Source organism: Candoia aspera, chromosome 5 (assembly GCF_035149785.1).
Source record: "Candoia aspera isolate rCanAsp1 chromosome 5, rCanAsp1.hap2, whole genome shotgun sequence".
Lineage (NCBI taxonomy): Eukaryota > Metazoa > Chordata > Lepidosauria > Squamata > Boidae > Candoia > Candoia aspera.
The window spans coordinates 85,836,779-85,858,185 of record NC_086157.1 but is presented as its reverse complement, the minus strand read 5'-3'; the positions used below and the strand labels follow the sequence as shown (position 1 = coordinate 85,858,185).

Genomic DNA, 21,407 nt, shown 5'->3' with positions numbered 1-21,407 from the left:
GCAAAGCAATAATGACATATCCTTTCCCACATTCAGTCTTGCGCAGGCCCGCGAGAGTTTCATACTTTCCGGTCTCTTTTTCCAGCCCTGGCCTTTCACGCTAAAGGACTACGCCACGAGACTGAGAGACACAGCTCCCAACCAATAGAGACCCAAGGCGGCTTTCTCTTTCTACCGGACGTTTAAGCCGTAGAGCCAATGAAGGCGTGGCCTCGGTTGCTAAGAAGCGGCTTGGGGGTAGCGCGTGTCGCTAGTCTAGTTTCTCCTATTTTTGAGGGAGGTATAACGGCTGAGGGCTGAGGTGGCGATCGCGGTCGGGAAGTCGGAGGTAGCTGGACCATGGTGAGTGGAGATGGGATGTGCACGCTGAGGAAGGAGATCGCCGCGGGGGAGGGGGTTCCCGTGATGTCAGCGCGAGAAAAGTCGCCTAATGGAAGTAGCGACCCTTCCGAAGCATCCCGGTTTGAAGAAATGTTGGTACTTGAGCTAATGGCAATCCTGTAGCTCAATGGGTTGGTGGTTATTAGGGTTTTATTAATGGTACAGTGACCATATTTTCTTGGAAAAAATAAAGGACAGATCTGAAAAAGCAAATCTGAAAGAAATTTGTAAGGGTAAAAAAAAGTTTTATAACTTTGCTTTACAAAGGAAAATTAAAGAGCAAAAGCAAGAAAATAAATAAATAAATAAAATAAATCTAAAGGGCAGTTTTCTGAAGTAAAGGACATTTCTGTTCTTTATAATTTATTTATATTTATATTTTGTCACCACCCATCTCACTCAAAGAGCAACTCTGGGCAGTTTACAATAAAACTAAAAATAAATACAGATTAAAATACAATAAAAACAGTGCTTCTTAAAAATATAAATACAAATGTAAAATACAAAATCCAAGATGGAGATATTAAAAGTTCTTAATTTAAATTCATGAATTCACGGAGGCCTCTTCAGGGCACTAACCAGGATTGATTACCCCACCCCAAGCAGGATGGTAAGATCCAGTCTTTATCCCTTTCTGGAAGGCCAGGAGAGCGGGGGCCCGTCTCACCTCTGGGGGAAGGGTGTTCCATAGGGCAGACGTATGGGGAAAAATGTGGGGAAATGTACTGTGATTAATGCAGCTATATCGCAACTTTCTTCCAAGAAGCCAAATGCGGCATACATAGTTTTACATATTTTATCTTCACTGTAACCTTGAGAGATAGGCTAGATTGAGAAAGTAGTAGGCCACAACCATTCAGTGTTATTTATGGTTAAATGGTGTTTCGGGTTAACTCTTTCCACTCTTAGTTTGACATCTTTTCCATCCTTTTCACTATATTATCTCCTGCCAGCATGCCCACTGATCAAGAAGGATAACAGTCTCATTGGTAAATGTTTGAAAGAATCCACACTGGGATGACTGTCATGTTATAGCTACCAAACTTTCAGATTCTTTTCATGGTATCCTAATAGGCTGAGGTTTTCTTTAGATTTAGGTAAAGGATGCCTATTAGCTTGGAGAAATATGAAGTCCTCTACATGCAGGAAGGGGAAGGCAAGATGGAAAAAGGCAGTACAAGAAGAAGCAAGAATTTCAGGCTGGAGTTAGCTGGAACTTACACCCTGGTTCACACGGTTTGCTAAGCCATTATGTGGTTTGTATGGTTTGGTCATAATGTGTTGGGCAAACACAGACAATTTTGAATAAACAGTGATATATCTCAGTGAGTAAACTCCGGTTGCATGGACTGTTCATGTACTTTGTAGATTTGCTGTATGTGTATGCCACAGCTCTGGGGCTGCAAGAAGCCCCTGAGCTGCAGTACAAAGCCACTCCTGTAGACTCTTCAGGGGCACCTCCGGTGCACGCTCTGCAGCTCACGTTGGAAGCTGCTGGCCCTTCGTGAGGCTTTCTCCTTCCTCCTGCAAGAAGCCTCTGAGCTGCAACGTAGCACAAAGCCCAGCCCCAGGCCGCCCTAGCAGCACAGCACAAAGGGACTTCTTGGCATGAAGGGCCAGGCTGGGCATGTCTTGTCAGTAGCAGGAGCAAGAAGACGGCAAAGGTCAGCTGGGGTGGTAGAGCGCAGGGCAGCAGAGGTCTCGGACTGCAGGGTGGCGAGGGTGAATGTGGCTGGGGACTGGGCTGGGGCAGCTGAGGCTTCCAGCGGTGGCTTCCAGTGGTGGCTTCCCAGGGTGTGATCATAGGGCCTTCTATATTTTCTTCTGGTACTGAAGTGATATTCCTCCCCAGTGGCTTATTAGGTTATGTGTATTCTTGTTGCCTGTATATGTGTGTGTTTCTGAGATCTAATCAGGGCAGGTTCTTATGTGTTTCCTCCATGTATCTTTGTGAATTTATCAGGAATGAAGGACACGTTTTTTCTGTGTAAGTCAGTCCCATGACAGCTGTTTCCAACTAAGAAACTAATTTCCTACAGTCTCATTCTTTAGACTTATTGAAAGGAACAGGGGTTAGGTTTCAGCATCTTAAAAACTGGTTATATATACCTTAGCACCTCACTTTTCAGTAAATGCATCAAGGCAGGCCCTCTTTGATCCCTCTGATCCTCTTTTTAACTGCCTCTTGATGCAAAGAAGTTGCTTCCTGTTTGCCTGATACAGATGTCTACAGGTGTTCTAACCAAAGTTTGCAAACCCCCATTCCCCCCAACTCAGTGAATTACAGTATATTTCTTCTCTCCCTCTTGGTGTATCTGTGTGTTTTTGTCTACTGTATGCATAGGGTAGCACAGGGTGGGCTGCATCATGTAATTAGGAAGGAGGATGGAGCAGGGTTTAGACTGGAGGAGTCAGCAATATTTCATGCTGCTACTCAACTGCCCTGCCATTGGGATGTATCGAGGGTTTTTTTGTTTGTTTGTTTTTTCTGGAACATTTTTCTCCACTGCCCTGGCTTTACCTGGCCAATTTTTGAATTCAACCTTTCTGTTTCCAGTTTCTTCCCCATACCACATCTGATCCCATTCTGTTCTGGTTTTGGAAAATTATTCTGCTGAAAGATAAACAGATAGATAGAGTCTTAGCCACCTTGACATAATTTCTTTCCAATATTCTAGTGGGTTGGAAGGAATAAAAGCTAATGAAGCCATGCAGCATGGAATTCTTTGTAATTAAAGCTAGCTCTGCTCTGGGCAACATAATGGGGAAGAAAGGGGGACTTACAGTGAAGCAGCTGGCTATGTTGTGAACTACTGCCCGTCTGCTTCTCCCATAGAGATTCGTTGAGGATTTTTTTTTCTGGATTGGTTTTTCCACAGGCTATAGTTAGCTCCAACCTGTTTTTAATTCAGTATTTATTTTGCTGGCTTCTTGATGCATGGAAAATATGGTTCAGTTTCCAAACAATTGTCTTGATGAAACTGATGGACAGAGTCCTGTATCCTTTTACATAATTTCTTTCCAACTTTCCATTGAGTTGAATTTTTTAAAAAAAGGATCATTCATTCATTCCATTTAGGTACCATCCAATTCCAGTCTGACTGGGTGGCAATAAAACTGAACAGGTAGAAAGTACAAGATAAATAAGATTATAAATAAAAATAAAGAAATAAAGAACAAGATGGCACGATCTGCTAACAACACCACACTTACAAACATATTCAACGGACCCCTGCCACCCTACCCCAAGGCCTAGGAGAACAGCCATTTCTTTAAGGATTTCTGAAATGCCACCAGAGTGGGAGCCACATGGATCTCTGGGGAACCTCTTTCTAGAGGGCAGGTATGCTTCCTGGGTCCTGATAGTTGGCACTGTTTAATTGTAGGGATCCAGAGTGAACCAATCCTCTCAGCTCTTACCAGCTGGGCAAGCATCACAGAAGATAGGCTGTCCCTCAGATAATGAGGCCCTATGCTGTGTAAGGCTTTATAGGTCATAACCAGCACCTTGAATTGCACTCAGAAGCATACTGGTAACCAGTGTAACTCACCAGGCATACCCATCACTGCCTATGCTGCTGCATTCTGGACCATTTGAAGCTTCCAAGTGGTCTTCAAGGGCAGTTCCATGTAGAGCATGTTGCAATAATTGAGTTACGCAGTGACTAGGGCAGGAGTAATTGAAGGACCTCCCAGTCTAGGAAATGGTATAATGGTGTATCAGATGGAGTTGTTAGGCCTTTATTTCCACAGCTGTCATCTGCTCATTGAGCAGGAGCTAGAAGTCCAGGAGGATTAGTTTAAAATTAGATAAGAAAGCTTGCAGTTTTCTTTTTCTGGCAGTCTGAGAATAGGGATGAGGAGAATAATATGGGAACCCAAGGCTCAAGTGTGTAATACTAAAACATCATTTAGAGAAGAGGCAGACAACTTGCAGTCTCCAAATGATGCTGTACTTCTATCTGCCCCAAGTCAATTGTCACAGGTGATGGAATCAGAGTTCAGCACATTTGGGGGCAGCGGGGGTTGCACTTATTCTGGTTCTGCTTGAATGTTGGCAGGCCTCACTGAGTTACTAATTCTAGACTGGTCTGTATGTGGAATCCAGGAACAGGAGCTCTCCTTTAACAGCTTCTGTGCACACGCAGTGACTCCTGCACCAGCACCAATCTGTTTCTGATTGGTTCCACTGAGGTATTCCAGGGATCCTGATGCTGAGCAGTTGGACTGCTGCTAGAGTGAGAATGAAGCTTCCAGGCAGGTCTATACCATGTTGCACTGTGCTAGAGGGCTCTTTGGAGCAGCTGGTTGGCCATCTGGGCTCCAGCTGCCAAGCCTTCTTTGCGAGGTTAAATGGAATGGCAGTGCCATGGAGGTAGGAATGGCCATCCCTTGGGGCAAGAAAAATTGGACTCCTAAGAATTCCCAGCTGGCATCTATGGGAGTGACTGTCCAGATCTTCTGGATTGGAAGGGCTGTGCACTGCAGGACTCTTGAATGTCCCTAAGTGGGAAGGCTGCTTCCTCTGTGGAAAAATCAGCCAGCCCACTCTTGAACAGCCCCCACCCCCATATCCTTCTTGAAAAGCTGCTGGCCAAAGGACAACCAGTGCTTTTCTCTAGCTAGTGATCTTATAGCTCCACTGTTTAGTCAGGGGACCTCTCCTCCTGCATAGTCCTTGACTGTTAAGAGAGACACTTGTTCCTTGTCAGTTTAGTCAAACTCGCCTTTCTGGGGTCCTTGGTAGCTCAAGACCTTTTGCTTAAATGGCTCTGCATCTCCTAGTTTGCTTGAGCCATTTGAGCATGCCTCCTTTTCTGTCCTCTTAAGTGGTAAGCTCCTGAGCTAGCTTTCTACAGACCATGCTCATTTTCTGCCTGGATGAGCAAGGATAATGGCAGCCCTGTCACAGTGCAGTGTGCAGTCTGTTAGTTTTATTCACACAAATTCATTATATTAGCGGGTCATAGCCCTTCAGCATTTGAAACCACCTGTTGTGAAGTATTGCTAGATGACTAATTTAAAACTTTTCTCTTATTCAGTTTTGGGTTTTGTGAGTTTTGTTTTGGGGCAGTTTAAACCCTAATCATGCATAAAAAGTATATGAAAGTGGGTAATGAACATTCTCAGATTTTCTCTTTTTTTTGAAAGGTGTTTTGAAGTGCAGATCTTTCAATTGTAAACTGCTTAATATCTCTAGTTAAATTTTTGTGATGTAAATAGCCTTGGCAGTGGCCCATAACTCCCCAAGAACAGAATTACATTTAACTGCGAAGGAATAATTTATCTATAAATAAAAGGGTACCCATCAATAAAACCGTATCATCAATGAAGAAACAATGGATAATGCTGGTATTCTCTGCAGTTAAAAATAGATTGGGTTTAGAGGAAGATTGTAGAAAAAAATTAGAAATATATAATTAAATAAACCAATATTTTCCCATCATCTCTCAATACTTTAAGTAAACACTTACATTTGAAAATATATGGCCAAGAGATTAACATGTCCAAAAGTTGTGGGTTCAAATTTTAGGCTGAAATGCCATTCACAGCATTGCAGCTGTAAGTCTCACTGAATGAAGTGGGACTCCTTTCCAGGTAAAGGGGCAGCAGATTCTAAGTAAAGCCACATTCCTCTAGCTGCATCAGCACTGAATATAGAATAATCAGTCCTTTTTGGAACACTAGATGGAGCTATTTACTTGCCAGAGATATGTTTCTACTGGCTTCTTTTAAACAGTGGATATTTTGCCAGCATTTAATTAGGGTTTCTTCAAACAAGGATATTAACTTGAATTTGTAAATATCTCTGCCCCAGAGATCTTGAAACTGTGTTATAAAAATAATTATGTTGAAACTGTTAGGGCAGCTGATGTGCTATGAAAATGTAATTTCAGTGAGTCTAAACAGATTTCTCCCTAAGCACGCTGTAATATTATTGTTATAAATATAGTATTGTGTATAATAATACAATTGTTATTATTGAACTCTCAACAGTAGGGCAGGCTCCTAACTCAGTGATACAACTGATACTGATTTTCAAAGCAGTCTGAGCCTAGTATCTAATCCCACAGTTCATGGATTTGTCTCAAATGGGCATGTGTCATCATCTTATGTCTCCTCAGTTCTAATTCTGAAAATTCTTCGGGCCTTCCCCTGGCCAGGTTGGATGCACTACCCTTCACAGTCCTGTGGGGTGGTATAAAAACTTTCCTCTTCAGCAGCATGTATGCCCAGGTGGGGATGGCTATCTGGAATCTCTAAGCCACATGCTCCTTTGTTGCTCTCTTTACAAGGAATCTCAGAAGACATACTGTAAATCTATCCCATTTTAAAGAGCTACCCTGGTAGAGAGCACAGTGCTTAGCTGTCACTTCTTCTATCTGACCAGGACCTCTTTGATACCTCCTCAATTTTATCAAAAAGTGCCTCACCACTCAACCCACTACAACCCAACCAACAGAAGCTATGAAAAGGATAACACTGCCATACATCAGAAACATCTCAGAAACTGCCAACAGACTGCTACAACCACACAGCATCACCATAGCACACAAACCAACCAAAGCCCTCCAGCACATCTTAAGCAAACCAAAAGACCCAGTAGCCCAAGAAGAAAAAACAGGAGTTATTTACAACATATAGTGCAAGGACAGTAACAGCCACTATGTAGGACAGACAGGCAGAAGACTAGCAGAACGCATCCAGGAACACCAACTAACAGTCAGAAGTCACAATGAAAACTCCTTAATCTCACAACACATGGACAGACTCAACCATACTTTCAACTGGGAAACAGAGCATCCTAAACCAAGCCAAATCCAAAAATGCTAGAGAATTCCTGGAAGTTTGGCACTCAGACAAAGCAGCCATCAGCAGACACATAGAGGTAAACAACATTTACATACTATTCAAAAGAGACAACAGAAAAACCAAAAGACCAGAACACTTCCTTGCCAGCAATCAACACCCACATATGCAAAGATTAACACTAGGATTAACACCAGATGAACAATCAAAGAGCACAATACACCCTAATCAAGGAACTATTAACTCAGTCAATCAACCAAGCAGCAAACAGCCCAATCAAGGAACTCCCAAGGAGAGAACAACACCCCCACCAACACAAGCTGGACAGTATATAAACAGAGAGCAAGGCCCACTCCCTGTTCGCGCTGAAGATGTTGCCTAGTCTGGCAATGAAACATCTGCAAGAAAACAACAAGGCTCAGAGAGCACCAAGGACTCCACAGGACCTCTTTCCAGGTTGCCTGATTTTGTGCCACCATTTGTTCTATCTGTCCTACCTACAACTGAAAATTAGTACAAATTTGGGTGATTTCCACTGTTATCTGTATACTATATTAATTTATTTTAATGTATAATTATTATTGTATTTTATGTCTGCTTTTTAGTATTAGTAATTATAGGTTTATGTGTTTTTACTGTAGTGTTCTCTGACCAAAAGGCCATAATAAATTTTTATTTGATTTGATAACATATACTTGGCCTGCAGATGTTTTTAGGTTCAGTCCAAGACATCTTCAATTAAAAGAATTAGGTAAGCGTATGTTGAGTAAGACTTCTGTGACTCACAAACTTATAACCAATGCAAACCATAGCAGACTATAATTGGAATATAGAATGTGAGGTGCCTATGGACATTAATATGTCCAACATTCTTCCTCTAGGTGCCTGCCAGGCTTCTTATAGAACCCAATTTTAATTTTATATATTTTTAAAAACCAGTAAATGAAAAGTGCTTGCTTATAGTTCATACTTACTTCTTAGAATTATTCTTTGCCTTATATAGGTTTTGCGGCAATTCTTAGGAAAAAGGAATGGGAGGGCTGCAACCCAGGGCTTTGTTTGGAAATAGGCTCCTCTTCCAAAAAAAGTCAAAGATAAGCTGTGGCAGAAGAGACACAGCAAAAAGACACGAGTAAGGTAAGAATTAGAGGAGATGGCAGAAAATAATCTCACCAGTTTGCTTTCTGGAAAATAAGTATTTTTTGAAAATCCATGCCCACAATGTAATCATTTTGTTAATAAGCAAGGGCCCCCAATTGTAGTCATTTTCAAGTGAGACCACAACACGCTCATAAAACTTCAGTTGTGCCCTTTGCTTCCAAAAGATTGTCAACTCCTGTAATTTAAGATTGTTTCCTAAATTTTCACCGTATCTCTGCCGTTGGATTTTAAACAGACCAAATTGGGGGATTGGACCTTCTGTTTACATTAATTTCCTGTTTAAGCAACCACCTTACAGTAGCAGTTCTAAAGGGCTGCTTTAGTGTCCTATAGTGTCCTATAATCCTATGGTTTCAATATTTAAAATGTTCATAGGTAACATTATATATAATACTGTAAAGAAATAGACATTTCCTTGTCCTTTCGGCTACCTGAATCGGATTGTAATTCAGATTAAGTTTTAGTAGAAAGGTAATAACACTGTATAATGGGATTATTTGTATTACTAATTTGATTAGTTGATCTGAATTAGAAAGCTTTATAATGCCAGTCTTTACAAGTCTAGTCAAAAGTAAACCCCATTTAGTTCAATGGAGTATACGATTAGCACCTTAATTACATTTTTGTACATGTGTACTGTACTTAGTTCCAAAACTAACTAGGATTGCCAGTTGGAATCCTCTTTGTTCTTGCCTGCCCTCCCATTTTCCTCTTCTTATTTGTTACATAGCTCTTTACTAAAGATACTAGATAAGTTTAAAAAAAAAACCCAACACACCCCTGTGTCCAATATTAACTTGATATGTGTCTTTTTGATAATAGTTTTATGGGCATGCCATCGAACATTGCGGTAACTGAAATCTGTGTTCAGCTGAATTGCCCAAGAGTTAATATTTTACACAATCCAAGGTAAAAAGAAGCATTTAATTTTAATGACAGACTGATCAGGAGCCTGTTTGGTTAAACTGTAGTACACAATGCTGGCTCAGAATGTTCCCAGTAGTGAGTAAGAAGGGGATTGGTTGAGCTCTTTTCCTTCTTTGCAGCAAGGCAATAAATTTTTAATAGGCCCTGATATTCTCAGAATGTTCAAGGTAAGTGCAAAATGTGTGCTCTTTGGAACCGCCTTCCAAATTCTTTGGTATTAACGCACACTGGTGTCAGCTGGCTGAAGGTCACTTTTCACCCTTACTGCAGTTCCAGGAGAACCCAATTATAGTACTTTTCTTATGTTTAGAAAAGTATTAGACGTAGAAAATGATTGTGACATAGTTGGCTGAGTGCCCACTGGGAACTTGGACACTGAGTTCAAGCCTCATTCATTTGTATTTTATATATCTTTCCTTGACTTCATTCAGATCCGACTGTTTCTGACCAGACCTTACAGGTCTTTTTGTTCATAATGGCATTTAATTAATTACACTCGGCTGGATTTTTAATCTGTCATTACTTATTCATTTCATATTTTTGTGGTTGGTTTATTTGCTTTATTTTATGCTTTGGTTCAGATTTTAATATTTTATGTTTGTGTTTTACATTTTAAAATAAATTTTATTTTATTTCTCTCAGCGGTTCTGGGCAGACTTTGCTGTGCTGAAAGATGGCATAAAAATATCAAAACAAATCAGTTTTTGTTATCACCAATGCATACATGAAAAAAATAGCAAGTTTTATAGAACTTTACATCAGGCTCATGTTAAAGAAGAGCAACAAAAGGGGTGGGTGATATTTGGAGTCAGAATAAAAACTCTTCAGGTGGAATATAGTAAAATTTTAAAAACAAGGCTGTTCAGTGTATAGTATTCATGAAACCTTAACATGTTCTGTTTTCATTTCTGGCTTAATGTTTGCTATTGAAAATGGTGACAGCATCACAAGGGCTTTAACTTAAGTATATGAAGATAGCTATGGAAATAATTTCTCTTTTCTACATATCTAAAAAAACCCTGGGAATTTGCGAAGGTTAAACTTTGTCATAATTTTGGCTGCTTCTGAAACTTTCTGCTTTCTAATTTTTTATTATCTGTAGCCTGGTCCTTCAAATTCATATATTTTTTCTAATTCTGCACATTGTGAATAGAGACCTCATTTAAAAAAATGTTTGAATTCGAAGTCAGTACTTTTATAATGACTCAGTAACATCAGAAGGACTTTACTTTGCAATGCTACATGTACTTTGTTGCTTTCTTGGGTCTTTCTGATAAATACAATTCCACTATTTTAATCTAGGGTCCTGAAGCATGTAGATAGCTGAGCAATTTTGTGGAGAAAAATGCATCATGTCAGAAGCTGGGTGCAGAAAATATATGAGCTTTGCCTTGCTTTCTGCTCTCTTTCATTAGCCATTGCTTTCTGAAATATGTGAAGAGAAGCAGCAGAAGCCTAATGCCATTATTCCCCTTCTGGTTCTGAACGTTTTATTATGTTGCAAAGGATGAAGTGTTAATTTGCATTTAGTGAGTTGGCATTTACTAATGTGTGTTAACTGGCACAGTCTGAATTCCTAGTTTTTGTTGTTGTGTGCTCTTTGTATTTCTCTTTCTTCATGCAAGTTAATTTTTGGAGGAGAATGGTCCTGCAGGGTGCAACTTCTGAACAGTCTCCATTTGGCTCAATAGAAGCTTTTTTTCTGTCACTGGAGATAGAGCAGGCAGTAAAGGGTTAACTCCGCCTCTTCCAGCGAGAAGACAGAACTTCCTATCCTGTGGAAGAAAACTTTCTCTCTTCGTTCTACCTTATAGAAAAAGTAGAGACTTTACATTTTCTCCATTTTGATGAAGATGATTCTAGGAGCTATCATTGCCAGAATGAACAAAGTAGGGAGGAAGGGGAGGCAACAGGACCAATGGCCCTCAGAAGCCCTCCCTCCCCAAGTGTTGAATGAGGTACCAGATGGCACCACCAGCATCAGCAACAATCCTTTGGCAGTCAGCTCCAGGATAGAGGTTGGGACCCTACCTCCCTAGGCTACAACAGAATGTGAATCCACCTTTTACTTCATCAATAGAGGTAAAATGGCAAGCTACATTTGTGCAGGGCTCTGAGAATTTGCCTCTAATATTTGTTTATTGGATTTATATCCACCACTGATCATAGAGTCTCAGTGGTTAACAATAGCCATAATGTCAACAACAAAATAAAATATCCATAATATAAATTTAAAAATCATAAAATAAAAGAAAATCAAGCAACAACAATAGCAAGAATAATAAGCCAATGATGGCATTTCATCCTCCATAGGCTATCTGGAACAATTCAGTTTTTAAAAGCTTGTAGAAGGTCAATAAAATGAGTGCCAATCTGATTTCCTGTAGGAGGCTGTTCCATAGTGTGGGTGCTGCTATTGAGAAGTAAAGCCTGAGAACTTCAGCTGTCCATACCTCACAAAAATTGAGCACCCTAAGGCGCTCAATCCAAACAAGCGTAAGATGGGAAAAAGGGCAATAGCTTGTATCCTGCAAAACAGGAAATTGGGGTACATTAGCAGATATATTGGAGAATCCATTGCCCGGTATGCACAAACTTCAAGAGGCAGCCCCGTTTCCTGCTTAGAGCATACTTTGTAACAGAGGGAGAGATATGTATCTGATGGTCTTGATAGCAAGGATGTCATTACAATACATGATAAAATAAAGTTGCACCACTTTTGATGTGGACTTTGGCTGCACTGAGTTACAAAGAATGCTATAAACTGTTACAATGTCCCACCCTGGGAATACTGCTGTAGTATATCCTTCTGTTGTTGGTTTCATCTCCTTTGAGAATAGTAGTTGGTGTTACAACAAAGTATTTTTTTGGTTCCTGGAATATGGACCTGATAGTTCCACCCTGTTCAGGAGGAGAAGAAAATTGAGAAATAAAGAGACCCAAAGGGTTGACATACAAATAACTATAGTGCATTATGCTGTTGTTAGACATTAATCTATTTCCTATGTCTTACTAGTGGCAGGCTGTACTGTTACGGTCAGTACATGAAAGTGACGGGAGGGAGCTTTCTCCACAGAACAAGAAGTCTTAACCGCTCTCTAGCTATAACAAGTGGAGTTAACCCTTTTCTGTTGGCTCCATCTTCCAGCAATCATTAAGGTACATTATAGGAAGTCCAACTACCATTCCCTGGTCTTCTTGTTTGGGTATAAGTGCATCCAAACATATACACGCAGTGCAAAGAATATATTCACCTCTACTTAGTCATACAGAGGCATACGCAGCCTTTGTATTTCAGGATTGATCTGGTGCGCTGCTTCTACACAGTGAAGGGGTTGTAGGGATACAAAGCTTTCAGCTGCTTCACTTCTTTTTGCACAAAGACTGTATCTCTTTGAATTGAGCTGATTAATAACAGTCAATCATCTGAAAGTGCTGCAACTTATAGTGCTTGTTTAGATGAATAATTAGTTGATGAAGCATGAAAATCTGATTTCTTAATGGCCTCAGTAAAGTAGGTGGCTAGATCAGAAAAAGTAAGAGACAACGGTTTAAGAAAATGGATTATAAAACATACTTTTAACATTTACAGAAGATAAACAGGGAATACATACAGACTAATGAAGTAAACGAATCGTAGAGCATCAGTTGGAGGCAGCATAAGACATCTAAGTATTATAAAATGCAATTTTGTAACTGTTTATAAAGCAAACTCTTACAGACTGATGAAATACAATTTTAATTCTGTTTTTGACTCCCACCAGTCTATAACTGTTAAAAATCTAATTCATTCCCAGCACTACAGCAGTTTAGAATAAAGACAGAGGAAGTAGAGGAAATGTGTGTGTGTGTGTGTGTGTATAAAGGCATAGGTGAAGATTGCAGAATGATTAATTCCAGATGCAGTATATGATATAGGGAAATTCAGGTCAAGGGAGAATTTGAAGGAAGAAGAGTAGAAAAGTAAAAATATAATAATACTGCTATTAATGATAGAAAGAATAATGAATACTGAGCCTTACAAGGATATAAGCAATAAAAGCAAGTAGCTAAAATGCCTTTCAAGAGTGTAAATCTATTTAAATTTATTTAAAAAAACAGTGCTAAACTTGGAGATAAATACCTAGAAGCATTGAAAAGGCAAGAAATTGAAGTAAAAAAAGCAAGTTCACATTCAGAAGCCCCTACATTTTTTAACAAAAACTGAAATTAGAAAAAGAAACCAGAAAAGTGAGCTATTATACCAGTATGCAGCTGCTTTTGGGTCCAGTGATATCCCTGAATTTTCCTTTTCCCTCATGGTCTCCTCATTTCTCTATATTTAGCTCACTGAAATTGTGAATCTGCTGTTAATAATGGGTCAGGAGCAGAAACCAGCTATGACAGTTTTCCATTGTTTTCAGAAATTGGAATATTTTCTATTTCTGCTAGAGTAGCAAGCTACAGATAAGACCCATGACATTCTCCCAGAGCTGCCAGGCATAGGAAGCAAGTACGTTGTATTTTTGCGTATCAATCCATTGTTTTAGTCCTTCTTTCTTCATCATCAGCAATGCCATATTTTTCATATCTTAGAAATCAGACAGATACCATCCCTTGAGAAAGACAAATCTGCTCTGTAAATCAGGCCATTAGCCAAACCTTTTACTTAATCAGAATTTTTCCTCCATTTTATTCCATCGATAGATAGATAGATAGATAGATAGAATGGCATATATATATTTTAATCATATGGCATAGCAGTGTTCATGCTGCTTTTTCTTTTTCTTGCTGGGAAATCCTTGTGAGGTCCAGCAGCCAGATTCTATAAGCCTCTGCTGTTGGTATATCTGAATTCCTCTTTTCCTGCAAAATAAAATCTTTGTAGCAAGGATTTTACGATATCCACTATATATTGTATTTATTTATTTATTTTTCAGATTTCTATCACCACCCATCTCCCTCCAAAAAGGAGGAATTTTTGCTTGTGTTAATCTGTTCAGAAGTAAAACTTTCAGGGGGATCTGGTAATTTCTGACTGTAGTTATAAAGACACTACAACTAGCTAAACCTAGGCTAACAAATGACAGTTGTGTGTTCGCATTACATATTATGACAAAACAAGTAAGCCGTATTATGTATTGCTTAGTGTAACTGTCTGACTGACCCAATATGGTAAGGCATCACTCATCAATGACTATAATAAATTTGATTTATTTATTCATTCAGTATGGTAACACAATGGGTGAATTCCTAGACAGGCTAAACTATAAACAGAATTTATTTATTTATTTATCAAATTTGTCACCACCCACCTCCTCCCACCGGGGGACTAAAATCTCATTTTAGACTAGTCCGGAGTGTTGGGTGAGCCCAGCCAATGTAGTACATCATAGTCAATGAATTACATCACAGCACAACACAACCAATATGTTAATACTTTTAGAATTTGAAATATGACCCATTGAGGAAGCAGTAGAAAAGGAGTGGAGTGTGAAGAGAGATTGAAGAAGAAAGGGGAAGAAAACAGAAGTAGGGAAAGAAAATCTAGGCAAGAAAGAAATTTAGTTCATAACCAATATCATTTCAGTTTTGATTTAAATTAAAGTACATGTAACATAAGACAGCTAGTTTGGTGTAGTAGTTAAGGCATCAGGCTGGAAACCAGGAGACCCTGAGTTCTAGTCCCCTTAGGCACAAAGCCAGCTAGCTGACCTTGGGCCAGTCACTCTCTCTCAGCCCTAGAAAGAAGGAAATGACAAACCACTTCTGAAAAACCTTGCCAAGAAAACTGCAGGGACTAGTCCAGATAGTCTCCAGGAGTCAAAGCTGACTCCAAGGCGCGTGTGCGCGTGCTCACACACACACACACACACAGAGTAACATAAGATGTTAAGTCACAAAATTACCAATTGATAATCAGTTAGGATTATCTATTCTTGCAAATTGAAGTATTCTAATAGATGAATAAGGTGGTGCAGTATTTGATTCTGCCAGTTACTGTTTGAAAACCCTTTTGGACATCTGGTATACAAGATTCACTTGAGCAGTTGACATGGTAACTTAAGCTGACTGCAATGTAAATGGTTGTCCAAAACATTTACATGTTAGGGAAGGCTGTCTTAGATTCCTTTTCTCCTGCTTGATTTTTTAATTGCTCCTTAAAATATGTGGGAGCTATGGACAATAAAGTACTTGGACAGTGAATGGAATATAAGTGGAAAAAACATAATAGTTAATTAAGGTGAGTGTAGCACAGAGCATTCAACAATAACAGTTCCGAATTTGTTTTTGGTCTGAATTCAAGAATATGTATTTAATCTATAAGGCTATGTAGCATAATTGGCTTGATCTGGGAATTAAAAAAAGCAATATTCTGATTGTACATTGCTTTGAATGAAAGTTTATAGGATGAAAAATAGAATGTAAATGAAGTAAAATATTCTTATGTATACTAGGACCTTACAAATGAATGATTTGATTTCAGGGAAGTTCAGCTGAATGACCCTTTCAAATTGAATCAAGTTCCTTCAGATCTCTTCAAACTCAATTATATTTGATGGACTTTCTGGCTTTGCATAGGCTCAAAACATTTTTCTTCCATATAGTGTGCTTGCTATTCAACTATCATGTATATATTACACATTATTTTTCATATCTGTTTATTTTTTACATAATTATGATTGCTGCTTCAGCAACAATTAAAAAAACTGGGGAATTCTGGGAATAGAAGTCCACCCATCTTCAACTTGCCAAGGTTGAGAAACACTGCTCTAAAGGATCAACCATCCTTCCAGTTGCAGATGTTGAGATGGTTCCCTATTGCAAGCCGCAGTTCAATCTTTTATGAAAGTGCCAATTACTTCAAATTTGCTGCCTTTGAATCGCAAATTCAGATTAAATAATTGAATCTCATTTTCTTATTGGAACATGGCTGATTTGTGCACCCCTGTACTACATCGTCTTAACTGTGAGTTGAAATGTGCAGAAGAAATACGAGCTGAGGTATTACTGCAATCTAAATTCTACCATAACCAAAGCTTTTTTCTGGCAATGGTACTGCATTTCAGAAATCTCTCCTTAGTTCTACCAACCTCCCCCACCTGCAACCCTGCCTATTTTGAACTAAAATATTTATTTATTTGAAGAGAGTTTCTCTTTAATAATTACTGTTGGTTAAGGTTAACCACTGTGACTACTTGTTTACATAGTATTTGTGTTCTGTAGATGGGTTTTTTATTAGTGTATTATATACTCTGTTCTAGGACTTCATATCTAACTAATAATGTAACTCTTAATCTAAATAATAATGTGATCTTGACAGTCACCCAGCGTTTAGTATTTAAAGATATAATTTAGGGGTGCAATTTTAAACATACTGAGGAATGAGCCCAATTTAATAAAGTTGGACTATCTTTATGCATAGGTTTGTATGTCTGCTATTCAAGCCTCATAGTCATTTTTTAAAAATCCTAATCATTTTAATTTTAAAAAAATTCTAATGTGGCACATAATTTGATGATAGTTTCATTTTGCTTTTTAAATAATTGACTGAATGGCAGGGATGGGCAATTTTTTCCAGGACTGAGAGGGAGAAGGTAAAAGTTACATTGTTCTGATTGTGCTTATGTGTGTATTTTACAACTATCTGATTTAAAGATATTTATCTTATTGTTAACAGTTCAAAGCTGCTGTAAGTAAACAGCCTCACTATAAAAAAACATTGAAGAACATCAAAGCAATGGAAACAGACAAAAATGTCAACAATAAAACAGGAACTTTTTAAAAAGGGCATAGTAGTAAGGAACAACCCTGACCAACATTTTTAAAAGCTATTAAAAACCAAAACAAAACAGGAAAATTAAGCTTGACTGACTTCCCTTGATAGGACACTCTAGAAGCTTAGTGCAGCAACTGAAAAAGGCTCATCACATCATTTGGTGTATCTGTAGTTCACTTTGCAGGTTAACAAAAAATTGAACAGAAAGTATGACAAGGAGTAGTCCATAATATATGTAGGTACTGTAGATTTAGTTCTTTGTAGGTTTTGTGCAAGTTAAAATGTATTTGTCTAGCAGCAATATTTTGCAGCAATAAAAATTTCCTGGAATTTATCAATGGAAGGTGACCATCATATACCACCATCATCATTTGGTAGAACAGCCTGTAAGCAACTAGAGGACAGATGCTGCTGCAAATGGTTGTTTGCAGGGAGAAAGAATACATGGATGTAACTCTGTTCATAAGCTTTCATGTGTATTAGAACCCTACTTTTAAATCAGGTTATTTTATTCCCTTCCCAACCTGTTTTTTCTTTCCTAACTACTCAATTACAGAAATGGAGGTTCCCAATCTTTTGTGACCAGAGAGCACATTTGTAATTTTGCTAATGTGGGCTGTTTTGGAAAATAATTCTTTGAATGGGCTTCTCCATTTATGGGATGGCTGTCAATGAGGGTCGCAGCCAGTTACAAAGCACTGATTGATCAGAACGGTATATGCATTTTTATTGCCCCCTTCCTCCTTCTCCACAGGGCATTCACTACCTCATCCACTTATCATAGCCTTTTTTCTGGGAAGGTATTCAAACTTCCAAAGAAATCAGTGGTTTGCTGCTGCTCATTATTTTTATTTTCTAGGAAATCTTGTAATGATGTTGGAGTTTGATACTTTGCCTTTTAGCAAGCCAACCTATTTTTTTAAAAAATGTAAAAATCAGATAGAGATCCTGGCAGCATTACAGAAGGTACCTACATTGGCACTTCTGGGTAACAGATAACAATAACTAATAATAACAGCAATAACTAATAACAGCAGCAGCAATAATAATAGCAACAGTAACCATAGTAGTGATGATAATACCAATAATTTCTTTTTAAAATATTTTTAATTACAGTTTTAAAATACTAAGATAAAATACTAATACAAATTACAAGAAATATAAAAAGTAAAGAAAAAGAAGTAAAAAGAGATAGACAAAAGAAAGTGAAAAAAAGAAAAAAAGACAGATATATAAAAGATGACTCCCCCCTCCCTCCAGACAAGTATAGACAATCACCATAACTTAACACCTTCTCTAGTAATTCAATAAAAAAGCCAAGAAAAGGACTTTTCTTCACATATCGCATCCCTTAACAGTAATCAAATGATTAAAATACATCTTTCAATCTTAATCAGCAAAACTTTATTAAGAGCTACCAGAGATAGTAATATACATATTTTAGCTTAATCAAAAAATCAGTTTGCATAAACCGATTTATCCCATACTCAAAAAAGTAAAACAAAAGAAATCTCTCCCCAATATTCAACTCCTTAAGTTCTCATCATTCAATCCTGGTCAAAGAAAGTCCCATTAATGACTAGCAGAAACCACAACATACAGTATATATTTTAACCCTGGTCAAATAAGTTCACTTTATAAATGTTCTGTTTACTTTTTAAAAGCTTGTTCTTTAATCCTGCCAAGGAAGAACCTACAAATTGATTTCTTGTCATTTTCTCTTTATCTCCTTTCAGGAACAATGCCAATAGTTTCTCTTTATCTCCTTTCAAAAACATTTTCATTGATTTTAGATAGTCCTTTTGTAAATCCAAAATAGAGAGGCTTTCCAAGTCAGTCTTCAGGTATATTATTTGTATGTCATTTTTTATCATTAAGATATCAGCTAGTATCGTTTGTAAGTCCATTTTAACACCTTTTTCCAACTCATTCTTGGACTCTAGCATTTTAAACTCAACTTTCAGATCAACAACATTCAAATCAGCTTCAGTTAGCCAAGTTAGCATCCTTTCCGGTATCTCTCTTGTCACATGGTATCTTTAAATCCACCTTCAAATCCATGTTTAAATAGAGCCTCGATCTCTGTTTTAGTCAATAAAAACTCTACCCCAGACAACCTTAAAAGTAAATCCTGTATACACTGTTCCCAGACAGCTTTGAATTCCTCTATAATTAAAAAATCACTTCCCCTTTAAATGTAATCTTCAGTTTTCTCTAGTTCCCTCTAGCCAGCCTTCAAAGTCTCTTCTGATAATACGTTTATTTCCAATCACCAAAACATTCCCATGAGAGAATTTCTTTCAGTTAATTTCAAAATCTTCACATATATTTTGCAAATCTATTAAACATCCTGCAGAAAATATATTTTCTAGTCCATCTGGCCCCTTAGCTTTCCAAAGTCCACATTTTAGTTCTCCTTTTGCTGTTTCCCAAAAGTAGAAGTTTTTCTTGTTAATCTTAAAACTTACATCACAATTCTTTCAGCAGGGATAGAAGGAAAATCTCCCAGTGTAACATGCCCTTCTGGAGGTTCTTAAGATCCAAAAACTCAATAATAGGCCATTTCCTAAAGTAATTAAGAAAATATGTTTTCTTGAGGAAGTTGACAAACCCAGTGTCTCTTTGAGAGATGCTGATTGACAGCATAGTCAGAATGTTTTTCCTATGGCTTCTAGAACTCTAAAACCCACTTGAGATTGGGCCACGATCTCTCCGTGGAGCACGGAGCTGCTGTGTGAAGCAAACTTGAGGACAGTCCTAGATCTCTCCTTGGTCTGGGGGGAAGTTTCCAAGGTTCCGATCAGGTCCTGCCTCTCTTTCCGCTGTGATCATTAGCTCTGCTATTCACGGAGCTGTGCTCAGTCAGCCATATCTTCCCTAGAAGTCCAATAATACCAACAATTTCCATTTATACCTTGCCTATCTGTCCAGGGAGCTGTCAAGGAGACTTATTAAAAAAAAATCACCATTAGTATATGGTAGGTAAAGGTAAAGGTTTCCCTTGACATTAAGTCCAGTCGTGTCCAACTCTAGGGGGCAGTGCTCATCTCTGTTTCAAAGCCGAAGAGTCGGCGTTTGTCCGTAGACACTTCCGTGGTCATGTGGCCGGCATGACTACACGGAACGCCGTTACCTGCCCGCTGAAGCGGTACCTATTAATCTACTCACATTTGCATGTTTTCGAACTGCTAGGTTGGCAGGAGCTGGGACTAGCAACGGGAGCTCACCCCGTCACGCGGATTTGAACCGCTGACCTTCCAATCGGCAAGTTCAGCAGCTCAGCGGTTTAACCCGCAGCGCCACCATGTCCCTTTTAGTATATGGTAAAAACAGTTAAAATCAACTATTATTCAAGGATAACTTGAATAAATTTATAAAGTGCTTTGGCTTTTTTATTATTTTTACCTTAAAGAATTTAAATGTGCTTTTTTCTTTGTCATAGAAATCATTCCAGTCCATAAAGAGAATTGAGCTTGAGAATATTGGCTGCTTTGCTCCTCGCAAAGAGTGTGGTACAGCTGAGAGGGCAGTATTCTGCTGCCCTCGTGGATCTCCACACTTTTCTTTTCCCAACATTTTTAAGAGATGCTTCTGTGTACCATTTTAGTATCTTGTGTTTTTGCAGCTTTATTTGAAATTAACTCTACCACCACCATCACCACACAGAGCAAGTAGATTACAACCTTACTTTTGAATGTTCCTTACTTTTTAAATCAGTTTCACTGCCATCTGGATAGCTGCAGGAACTGCCTCCTTAGTTCCATCTTCTCTATGGGGAGAGGAAGGCATATTCTCTGAGCTTGGTTATTTTCATGCAGACGTTTCATTATTGAGCTAGATAATATCATCAGTGCATGGCAGAATGAAGTTTGCTGATTGTTTCTATATGATAGTTTGCCCTGTCAGTCTTGGTGGGGGTATAGTTTCTTCTTTGAAGTTCCTTGATTAGGGTTTTGTTTCTTCCCTGATTTTTTATTTGATGTTGTTTCCTTCTTATCTGGGTGGTGTGTGCTGGGAGAATATGCTCTGGGCTGTTTGTTTTCTTCCTTGACTTTTGGTTATGTCTTTTAAATGGTATGAGGGAGGAGTTTATCTCTTACGTTCAACCTTGGGCTACATATACTGTATTCGGTACTGGAGGAAGGCATGTATTGGCGTTGACAAAATATACACAGTATTAGCTTTGCTTCTCATATTCTTGAAAAAAAGAAAAGGCAGCTCATATATGATTTGTAATTGCTTCCATTTCAATATAATTAAATTTGAACATAAGTAAGAATATTACAGCATTATTGCTAGATCCTATTCAGGAATACTCATTGTTCTATTTATAACCTGGATCTTGAAAGCAAAGGAAATACTTGCTTTG

At 38.4% G+C, this 21,407-nt stretch overlaps 1 protein-coding gene across 3 annotated transcripts in view; it reads left to right on the top strand.

Annotated features, from left to right (window-relative positions):
- Positions 1-296: 296 nt before the first annotated feature.
- Positions 297-21,407, top strand: part of NME7 (NME/NM23 family member 7) — a 94,197-nt gene continuing 73,086 nt past the window's right edge. The window contains exon 1 of one of the 3 annotated variants that reach the window (XM_063305652.1): positions 297-342. In XM_063305652.1, coding sequence (XP_063161722.1) covers positions 340-342 — 3 coding nt within the window. In that variant the 5' untranslated portion in view covers positions 297-339. Of the gene's footprint in view, positions 343-8,250; positions 8,329-9,338; positions 9,447-21,407 lie in introns of those variants that run through there. The other 2 variants (XM_063305653.1, XM_063305651.1) reach the window with 2 other exon arrangements.